General features: G+C 33.6%; 1 protein-coding gene across 1 annotated transcript; it reads right to left on the reverse strand.

The window, feature by feature from the left end:
- Window positions 1-2,507: 2,507 nt before the first annotated feature.
- LOC140920698 (uncharacterized) lies at window positions 2,508-3,299 on the reverse strand. Its single transcript, XM_073369510.1, has one exon. It carries the CDS (start codon window positions 3,297-3,299, stop codon window positions 2,508-2,510), a length of 792 nt encoding a protein of 263 aa, XP_073225611.1.
- Window positions 3,300-11,612: the final 8,313 nt, after the last annotated feature.

Below are 11,612 nucleotides of genomic sequence, written 5' to 3' on the forward strand. Positions count from 1 at the left end.
ACAAATGTTTTTCTTTTCCTTGAATTAAACAATTTAATTCAGTTTTGTAAACAGAGCAAGCTTTTAAAAGATTTAAATTCTTTGTTCTGGGTTTTTCAATAAAAGGGAAAATAATTTTGGCCTCTTTGTGACATGGGCTTGTGACTTTGTTCTTTTTCCTAAGATATTTGTTAGGTCATAAGTGGTTTTAGGAAGTAATTTTGATGAGGATGTGGAAGGTTGACTTTGTTTTGATTCAAAAGTATTTAATAGTTTTCCTATTATTTCCTTTTGAAGTTTTGTATCTTCAACCTGTTTTATAATATCAAGAATTAGTTCTTGATCCTTTGTTAAAACATTAATTGATTTTGTACTAGCTTCTTAATCGCCAAGAGAGTCGGAGCTACCTAGTTCATCAAACTGTAGGGGTTTATCATTTTCAGATGAACTTACTTCAGAATCTGTGATAGTTTCTTCTTCAGAAGTTTCTAAAAGTATTGCCTCTATTTTTTGAATGATTTGTTCATCGATTTTTAATTCATGGAGTTTTTTGTTTTTCTTGCAATATCTTGAGATGTGTCATGTTTGGCCACACTTATAACAAGTTATTTGTTTTGAAGTTTGAGGTTCAAACTTCTTTTGGAAGGGTTTTTTCTTGTAAAAATTAGGTTTTCTTTGATTGTTTTCATTTCCCATTTTAGATGTTTTTGGAGTTTTAAATCTTGACAGATTTTCAAACCTTCCTTTTGAGTAAAGCTAACCAATTCCCCATAAGTTAAATGGTTATATGGGATTTGGTTTACCCCATAGACTTCTTTGATTTTGTTTCTAACCTTTTCTCCTAAAAGGGTTGGGAGTCCTGCAAGGAATTTCTCCTTCCAGAAAGGTTGGTTTGAGTCTTCTCTTAGCATGACTCTGGTTAGAAAAGTATTTTTGTAATATTGGAACTCGGAAAGTTTTTTACATCTAAGGTTAGATAAGAGTTCTGCATTTTTATCTTTTAAGTGTGAAGGATTGCCTATGAAGTGCAAGCTAATTGTGTGTATTAGTGTTGCTACTGCATCAGGTATTGGGTTTCCTATTTCGTCGAGGATAGGAATTCCTTCCTCTGTGGTTTGAATTGCGTTCAAAATTTCTAGGTGTTGAGAGGGAGTGAGATGGTAATCCCACCATCCTTTGAGTTGGCCTGAGAATCCTGCTATTAGTAGTTCAGCTATGGCTTTGTCAGGTGTATTGGCTTGGGTTTTGTAAGCATTTGACGCCATTGTCATTTGTTGGAGGAGACTTAAGATGTTGTATTCAGACATACCATCTATGTTCCATTCGTAGACAGTGTTGGCATTGAATTTGGATTGAGAGAGGACATTAGGTCTATTTGCAATACCTAAGTCTGGTGCTGTGACCATAGCTAAAGGTTGACCCTTCTGCCATTGAAGTTTACACAGGTTTTGTGGTTCGTGTTCGATTTCAGAAACTTGGTCTAAATTCGTAATTGTTTTGTCAAAGGTATCTTTAGCTACCATTGGTTTAGAGGTAGAGGAATGTTCTATCCTACTGAGTTGTTCATGTAAGGCTTGGGTGAATTCTGATCTGCCTTCCCTGAACAGTTTTTGGCTTGTTTTTGAGATTTGGAATGGTTTAAAAACTGAGTTTTTTAGTTTTGGATCAACTGTCTCAATCGGAGAGACAGTAGAATTTTGTTGATTTTCTTCTATCTTATTTAATTGTTTTGCTATTGTACTAAGATGGACATTTGTAAAATTATTTTGTTAAAGGATATTTTGAATATCTTTTTCCGAACTATCACTTGGGATTTTGAAAGGGGCAGCTTCTACTTGTTTTTCAAGGTGTGTTATTATGATCTGTCTCAAAGGTGGGTGTTCAGACTGAATTTTTAATCCAGTTGCCAAATCCCATTCTGCAGTTTTATTTCTTGTGGTTATGGGATTAACAGAACTTTGGTTTTGTTTGAAAGGGTAAGAAATTTGGTTTTGTGTTGCATAAATTTCAAACCATTCAAAAAATAATATATGGGTTTTATTTTGTAAAATGAATGCATAAAATTCATTCTGAAATTGTTTTCTTCGTTTCAAAAAGTTTTTAAAGAACCATGTTCTCTTATCTGTATTTTTGGAAGCATAAAAATCATTATGGAGTATAGTTTTATCAACTTCAAATGCCTTTTCTATGAGTTTTAATTCATTAACAACATTTTCAGTTATAGCAGAAAAAGATGGCGAAGTAGGTGGAGAAATGTTTTGTTGCTCCTCATTAGTGTGTTGAGGTGCTGTGTAAATTTGATGAGGTATATTTGTGGAATAGTCAACATTTTGAAAGGAAGCATTTGGTATGCTGGAACATGAAAATCGTGGTTTTGTAAAGTTTTCCAATTTTTGAGGCAATTGTATGATTGGAGGTGGTCTGGAGGAACTAGCATCAGAATACCTGACACTAGAAGTTCTTGAAAAACTTAGTTTTACCCTACCGTCGTTGTATTGTATGACTTCTTTAAGATTGTTGTTTGGTTTTTACTGTTCAAGAGGTTGTGGTCTAACAGCCCCTTCTAGAATCCATTCTTCAGGAAGATCAATATATTTCCAAAGGATAGTTTTTGGAATAACAGTGTTTGCTTTTGTTAGATCAGTTTGTAAAAATAGTGTTTCGCCCTTTTTGTTTTCAATATTTTTTGTTGCCGTAAAGGCTGAAAACATTGCTTTGTAATGGACTCTGTAAATAATAGCTACAGGAATAGATCCTTCTATCATTTTGTAATTATGAGTTTTGATTTGTAACGTGAGAGAACTTGCGATGTTTGGGTCTTTTAAAGACAAAGAAAAATTTGGATAACGTCCAAACCAAATTGGTCCTTGACATAGACTAGATTCAACTGTACTTATAATTGAATCTTGAAAGTTCAAGAACCTTGCATCCCGTAGGACACATAGGATTGAAGTGTTTAATCCTTCCCTTGTTAAAGGTTTTATACCAAGTTGAACAAGACCTATATGTATGAAGTTATAGTTCCTGTCAGCGTGTTTTTTAAGCGTTTTTGAAGAAAGAAGATTTATTGTTTCAAAAGGGTTAGAAAGAGTAACATCACGTTCCTCCGTTTTGATAACATAATCGGTTTTTAATAGATTTTTGAAAAGACTAGATACATAGACCTCATCTTTTTTGATTTTTGGGATTTGCCAATTGTTTATAGATTTTTGGAAGTCTTCAATAGTGATTTCTTCACTATTGATAGGTTCCCTTTTTTCTGGGAAGTTCTGGGTAGAAGGAGTGGAGAAAGAAGAAGTTCTACAAAAGAGATTATCCATATTTAAAATTTTGCCTTTTTATTTTGAAGAAACTTTCAATGATTCACTGCCCTTAAACGCCTGTACGTCGGCTTAAACACGAGACTTACAACCCAGAAACTATTATTCTTCAAGATAAACATTCAAGATTTTAAATGTTTATAACCAATTTTATATAACCTATTCCCCCCCCCCCAAGTCTGATACCAACAAGTAATTGAGGTTTAAGGTGTCACAATTTTAATGGACTCTGTAAATAATAGCTACAGGAATAGATCCTTCTATCATTTTGTAATTATGAGTTTTGATTTGTAATGTGAGAGAATTTGCGATGTTTGGGTCTTTTAAAGACAAAGAAAAATTTGGATAACGTCCAAACCAAATTGGTCCTTGACATAGACTAGATTCAACTGTACTTATAATTGAATCTTGAAAGTTCAAGAACCTTGCATCCCGTAGGACACATAGGATTGAAGTGTTTAATCCTTCCCTTGTTAAAGGTTTTATACCAAGTTGAACAAGACCTATATGTATGAAGTTATAGTTCCTGTCAGCGTGTTTTTTAAGCGTTTTTGAAGAAAGAAGATTTATTGTTTCAAAAGGGTTAGAAAGAGTAACATCACGTTCCTCCGTTTTGATAACATAATCGGTTTTTAATAGATTTTTGAAAAGACTAGATACATAGACCTCATCTTTTTTGATTTTTGGGATTTGCCAATTGTTTATAGATTTTTGGAAGTCTTCAATAGTGATTTCTTCACTATTGATAGGTTCCCTTTTTTCTGGGAAGTTCTGGGTAGAAGGAGTGGTGAAAGAAGAAGTTCTACAAAAGAGATTATCCATATTTAAAATGTTGCCTTTTTATTTTGAATAAACTTTCAAGGATTCACTGCCCTTAAACGCCTGTACGTCGGCTTAAACACGGGACTTACAACCCAGAAACACCAGTTATCTAGAACTTGATAATTGGATTAAGAAAACATAGGCAAATAATACCGAATAAAAAATTAGAATCACCAACTAAATTGAAACTACAGTCAAAATTATAGTTTACAATTTGTTCACAAATTCTTAATCTATTACATATGGAAATGAATCACAACTGTCTAATTACAAAATTAAATAAAAACATCAAATATAAATGGTAGTCAGTATGAAAATATTTCTCTGGTTTCAAATTGTCTCAAATTCCTCCAACTGCTAAAGAAAAAAAAAGGTGAGATATAAAATCTCAGTGAGTTCTAAAAAATAAAGGGAGGGGTAGTTTAAAAATATTTCTCTGATAGATATGCATAAGAACATGAAATACATGTTCCAATCTTAGGGTTTCATCTTGGAGTTCAAAGAGAGAAACACGTGTTCAAGTTAGAAATATTTTCTGAGTGTTCTTTTCTTAGAGTTTGAGAGTTATTATTATTATTATCACCATCTTTGTTAGAAGCAACTACTCAAGTTCCAATCTTTTGTATTCAACCTGATAGTGGTTTAGTTCCTTCTTCAATCTGGGGTTGTCAGTTTGTTAGGAGAAGACTTGGCTTGTAGGGTCAAGGTGGTTAGATCCTCAAAAGTCTGAGGTTGTCAGACTGTTTGGGAAGCTTGGAGGGTCATGTGCTTTGTAATTCAAGGTATTTGAATTAGTGGATTAAAGCCTTCTGAATGAAGGGATTGTATGTAGTCGAGTAAGTAATGAACCAGGATAAGTATATGTGTCAAATTATTTATGCTTTTATTGTTTACTGCTTCTGAATTTGATTGCTTCTCATCTAAGTAATTCATAAAAACCAACCAACATTCATCAAATTAGCAAAAAGTTATCAACTTTGTCAATACAATTCAAATTCTTTCCGTATTTGCACCTTCATAAGGCCATGCTTGATGTCATGGGTTTGAAATGTATTATCATTCCCTAATATTCATAATAACTCAACAATATATTGGAAATTCAATTGGAAATAAAATTCTAAGTCCCTAATAAGAGTTGGGCCAGAGACAACTTAGCTAGAGGCACGACTCTTGGTAATAGGATAAAAGTCCAAATAATATAACAAAGGATACACGTCTAGAGGATGTATCAGAGGATACACGTCCATATGATATGTTAGAGGATACACGTCTAAAGGATGTGTTAAAGTATATGTGTCTAAAGGATGTTGAATAGTGATTAGAGTTAGAGGAATGTAATCAGTGATCAGAGTCAAAGGAAGAAAAGAAGAAGCAACGTTAGAGGAAGAAGAGAAAAATCAACGTTAGAGGAAGAAGAGAAAAGGCAACGTCAAAGAAAGAAGATAAGAAGCAACATTAGCAGAGCTATGACTGAGGTATTTTACAAGAAGTAGAAAACACTTAAAAATTTTAATAACGACAACCACATAGGCAACATGAAGAGAACCACCAGAAGCAGAAACACTTAGTATTTTGTTAAAGACAACCACCAGAGGTAACATGAGGAGAACCACTAGAGGCAAAATGGTAGAGTTTCAGCAAGTGTACTGAATCGTTGCAAGTAATAATAAAACGGTAGTACCGAGTGTCGAACTCAAGGATTGCGTTTTACTATTGAATTATATTTAGTTACTAAAATTGAACAAAAAGTTCCCAAGTTGATTGAAATAATATTTAAAATTGACAGCAGTAGTAAAATTGATCCTTTATAAATTGAGAAAAATGTCAGGGATGAGTTTCACTTCGAATCCAACCTTGGTGTCTAATTTGATCATAGTTATTGAATTCCTTTATTGAATTATTACTGAATTCTCTTTATTATTCTTGCCCTAATGTCTTAGTGATAGAACCTTTAATTCCAAAGTAACCCCTAATTCCTTAGTAGATTTAAGATTAGAATTAAGCATTACCGTATAGAAATTCTCTTGTAAATTATTGCTTTGCAACTAATTTAATTGGTTTCATGACCTGCACCTATGTCTAGACTACAAATTCATGAATTTCTCATCTCAAGCATTCGTAAAGTCCACTTCCGTTTCAAAATACAAATCGTAGAACATTTTAATGTTGATCATGCAATAAAAAGCATTAAGCACAGAGATGAGAAAAATAATTCAATAAACTCATTCATATAACTAGAAATCAAATCATAAAAATAAGGGTTTCATCTTGTTACACTCATCCGTAACAAATAGGGTTTAGTTACTCATGACAGAAATAAAAGAGATAAAGATTATAGAAGAATTACAAGAAGGATTCATGAATGATTCTTGATAAAACTGCTCCAATGATGTTACAGACGGCCGTCTTTGAGTTTCTATGCTAGGGCACAAGTCTCCCAACTTCTCAATAGTGAAAAAGATCCCTAAAAAATAAAAACCTGCGTTTTTATGGTTGCTGGTGCGCGTCGCGCGCCCCAGGCACGTTTGGGTAGTAGCAAATGCTGGAAAAAGCGCTTCAGGTGTGCTTGGGCGCGCTCAACATCTGTTGTCCGGCGTATATTGCATTTGTCTCCTCTTTCGAGTCTGAAATTGGTTCCGGTGTCTTCATGAAAGTTGTATCTATGGATCTTAGATTTCATTTGCACTTGGTTGGACTCCAATTGGACATCTACAACTCCAGATATGACTGAAATACTCTACATATGTCATGTTGATTTCTTACCAAAATTCAGCACTGCACTAAAACAAAACGCAATGTAAAATTACGAAAAATTCCTACTTAAGCAACGAAATAAAAGCACAAAATTTTATTAACTCAAAGAACAAAAATGAACAAAATATATCAAATAAATCCTTAATTTAACTGATGATTGAGGATAAATAAGACTAAAACAGTGGGAAAATATGGATATGATGAAGAGTCAACACAACCGCAAACTTAATCTATTGCTTGTCCCCAAGCAACAATTAATTTCAGATTTGGTTCAATTAAATGCACACTTAAATTTAATTTCTCAAATTAAATTAAACTCAATTTTCAAAGTTCTTGCTACTGCAAAACATTCATCATGCTCTATGGTTGTTTTAAAAAAAAAAAAAAAAACAAGATTTGTACACCTTGGCATTCATTCATCAAATTCTACTCTCTCTTCACACAATCTCACCAAAATTTCTCTTAAGTGTTTAGAAAGGGTTATGAATTTATCACTCAAATCCTAGAACATGCATCACGCTACCATAGGCTTGAAAAAATTCTAGTTAGCAATCACAATGCAGTGAACACATACATTTTTGGAGGACTTTCGGGTTGTAATGGGGATTAGGTAAGGGTAGGACATTTTAGGATAGTAGGCTTTACCACTTGGAGTTAGGCATACATTTCCACCTTATTCTACCATTTTTTTTTCTTCACCTTTTCATTATGGAGATTCTCAAACATTGACAAAAGAACCAAGAAGATATTATTTACCAAAGTACACAAATTGAATTTTTTTTTCTTCTTTTTATTTTTACTTTTTATTTTCTTTTTGTGAGAATCACCACCCCAAACTTAAAAAGTTGATATCCCATCAGCAACCCCAAACTTAGAATTTTATTAAGACAAGAATTTTTTTCTACCTAACTCCAAGTAAGGTGATTTAATTAAAGTCAGGTGTTTGACTTGTAATGTGGCTAGTAACCGAAATAAAAGGGCAAGGTTCAAAGGGGCTAGCAAAGGGAAAAATTTTCATCGGGTAGTTAGAAAGGCTCAAACGACCAATAAAATTGCCTCAATGTATGCATAAATTACAAGTGATGCAAGTCAGAAAAGTTCTAGAGGGATAACACATGTCTGGATAATCACACAACAAAAAATTTAAGTGTTTAGGTTCAAAAGCTCACAGCTAGGATAATAAGAGAGAGTATGAACAATCAAAATAAAGCCAACATGCTTCTGAAAAGTTAAAATTGTATTTTTGAAAAATTGATGGCATATTAGCCTTCTACAACCATTTAGTAATCAAGAATGCATGCATTAGGAAGGCTTGTCGACTTGAGCAATAACTTAATCTAAGAAATGAAATTTAACTTTCGAAATCACAAACAGAAACTTTAAGAATAAGTGCAAGACAGTGCAACTATTTCATCATAGTACACATTTAGTGAAATGAAAAAAAAAAAAGAACATAAAGAAAAGAAAGTCACAATACACTGACATTAAACAAAGAAAACGAGAAAACGGAAAGCAACAAGACAAACAACGAAAAGAAAAAAAAGGAAAGAAAACTTCTCTCAGTTTAGTAGTTCAAGGATTCTCGTTTAGATCATCCGCTCCTGTTCTGCTATGGTCGCCAGTATACTGGTGAGGTGCAAATAGATCAACATAAACTATGCCTCCTGGTGTCTGTTGAGCGAAGGATGTACGTGCGACCTTTGTTCGTTTTGCTTTTTGTTGGGTTGCCATTAGGTCTTGAGATATTGGAGGAGGGTTTGGAGAGTGATAATGAAGAGAAGGAGACTGACCTTTAATGATAATGGAGGAGGTTTGGAGAGTGAGAATATGGGGGTTTTAAAACTTGGTCGTGAAAAGCGCTTCAGGCGTGCTTGGGCGCGCTTCAGGCGCGCATCGACAGTGACAATACCTGGAAAAAGCGCTTCAGGTGCGCGGTTACAATGGCCACACTTGGAAAAAGCGCTTCAGGCACGCTTGGGCGCGCGTTCTGCCATTTGGAGCTGTATAATCGCTTCTCAACGCATCTTTTTGATTCCTTGCGCATACCAAACATCAAAACTAAGAGAACTAGAAATTAGAGACTAAAATTGGAACTAACTGGAGTAAAATAAATCTGAAATGCAATAAATAAATACGGTGCAAAGGATATAAAATTGGGTTGCCTCCCAATAAGCGCTTCTTTAAAGTCATTAGCTTGACGCCTCAACTATTGTCAAGGGGGCATATATGACAGGAAGAACACATCATCCTTATTTTTCTTTTTGTTTGGTAGAAATTCCATGAACTTAAGAAATAAAAGATGTTGTTTCCATGTCCTTCTCGATTGGACATTGATGAACAAGGCATATATTGAATCTCGAACTTTATCAATCTCTTCTTTTTTCTTTTCCTCTTGCTTATCTTCTTCTACCACAACAATGAAATTATCTTCAATTTTCAACTTCTCCTCCATCTTCTCAAATATAACCACTTGCTCAAATAACCTCTCACATTGATTTTCAAATCTTTCAATTGAAAACATGTTATTCTTCATGAATTCAACCAAAACATCCGTAACGTGAAAGTCTTTGTAGTCTGATCTTTTTAATGTAACACTCGTCGTTTTCTATGACTTTGAAAAAAAAATCTTCATATTCTACTAGTTCGGCAAGGTCATCAGCACAATTTCCATTTTTATGTGCTTCTCCGCAAAAGTCACACCTAAGAGACTGCATCGGAGGGATCTGAGGGTGATATTTTAAAAATGTATAGCTCAAGATTTGCCCCTCAATCATGCGACATATACCCGATATAAGACAAGTATCACACTCTTCATATAATTGTAGTAGAATATCATCATTATAATCTTCCATGCTCTACAACGAATAGTTATCTCAAACAAAGAAGAGACAAACCACTAGACATGACATTAGCAAGTTCAACAAATAATAAAAAAATAAAAATAAAAATAAAAAATTTTATTGCAGAGCAAAAATTTTCAATTAAGTAAATAAATTAAATTCAATAGTGATATGGCCATCCCCGACAACGGCGCCAAATACTTGGTAGAGTTTCAGCAAGTGTACTGAATCATTGCAAGTAATAATAAAACGGTAGTACCGAGTGTCGAACTCAAGGATTGCGTTTTACTATTGAATTATATTTAGTTACTAAAATTGAACAAAAAGTTCCCAAGTTGATTGAAATAATATTTAAAATTGACAGCAGTAGTAAAATTGATCCTTTATAAATTGAGAAAAATGTCAGGGATGAGTTTCACTTTGAATCCAACCTTGGTGTCTAATTTGATCCTAGTTATTGAATTCCTTTATTGAATTATTACCAAATTCTCTTTATTATTCTGGCCATAATGTCTTAGTGACAGAACCTTTAATTCCAAAGTAACCCCTAATTCCTTAGTAGATTTAACATTAGAATTAAGCATTACCGTATAAAAATTCTCTTGTAAATTATTGCTTTGCAACTAATTTAATTGGTTTCATGACCTGCACCTATGTCTAGACTACAAATTCATGAATTTCTCATCTCAAGAATTCGTAAAGTCCACTTCCGTTTCAAAATACAAATCGTAGAACATTTTAATGTTGATCAAGCAATAAAAAGCATTAAGCACAGAGATGAGAAAAATAATTCAATAAACTCATTCATATAAATAGAAATCAAATCATAAAAATAAGAGTTTCATCTTGTTACACCCATCCCTAACAAATAGGGTTTAGTTACTCATGACAAAAATAAAAGAGATAAAGATTAGAGAAGAATTACAAGAAGGATTCATGAATGATTCTTGATAAAACTGCTCCAATGATGTTAGAGACGACCGTCTTTGAGTTTCTATGTTAGGGCACAAGTCTCCCAACTTCTCAATAGTGAAAAAGATTTCTAAAACAGTAAAAACCTGCGTTTTTATGGTTGCTGGTGCGCGTCGCGCGCTCCAGGCGCGTTTGGGCAGTAGCAAATGCTGGAAAAAACGCTTCAGCTGCGCTTGGCGCGCTCCAAGCGCTCAGCATGTGCTATCCGGGGTATATTGCATTTGTCTCCTCTTTCGAGTCTGAAATTGGTTCCGGTGTCTTCATAAAGGTTGTAGCTATGGATCTTATCTTTCATTTGCACTTAGTTGGACTCCAATTGGACATCTACAACTCTTGATATGGCTGAAATACTCTACATATGTCACGTTGATTTCTCACCAAAATTCAGCACTGCACTAAAACAAAACGCAATGTAACATTACGAAAAATTCCTACTTAATCAACGAAATAAAAACACAAAACATTTTATTACCTCAAAGAACAAAAATTAACAAAATATATCAAATAAATCTTTAATTTAACTGATGATTGAGGATAAATAAGACTAAAACAGTGGGAAAATATGCATATGATGAAGAGTTATCACAAAAACACTTAGAATTTTAATATTGAGGAATTAGAGGCGGGAATGGATGCAATCATTAGAGTCAAAACACTTGGCAAGAGTGGAAAATATCCAAATATGTGTATTTACCTTAAGGGAAGAATTCACACTTTGCACGAGAATTCAAATCCTAGAATAATGGAATTTCTTAATTCACTAACACAAAAATCAAGCAACAAACAAACAAACCATATCATGTCAATTTAAATTATGGGGGATGCAAATTTAAAACACCTATATGCTAAAGATTTCATCTCTCCAACACATCTACGTTTTGTTAACCCGTAAAATCCCCAAAATAATTTATAACAAGAAATAAAG

Source organism: Cicer arietinum, chromosome 6, assembly GCF_000331145.2.
Source record: "Cicer arietinum cultivar CDC Frontier isolate Library 1 chromosome 6, Cicar.CDCFrontier_v2.0, whole genome shotgun sequence".
Classification (NCBI taxonomy): Eukaryota; Viridiplantae; Streptophyta; class Magnoliopsida; order Fabales; family Fabaceae; genus Cicer; species Cicer arietinum.

Bases quoted from the DNA above. Each gene is read 5' to 3' on its own strand.
- LOC140920698 (XM_073369510.1), bottom strand. From the start codon at position 3,299: ATGGATAATCTCTTTTGTAGAACTTCTTCTTTCTCCACTCCTTCTACC.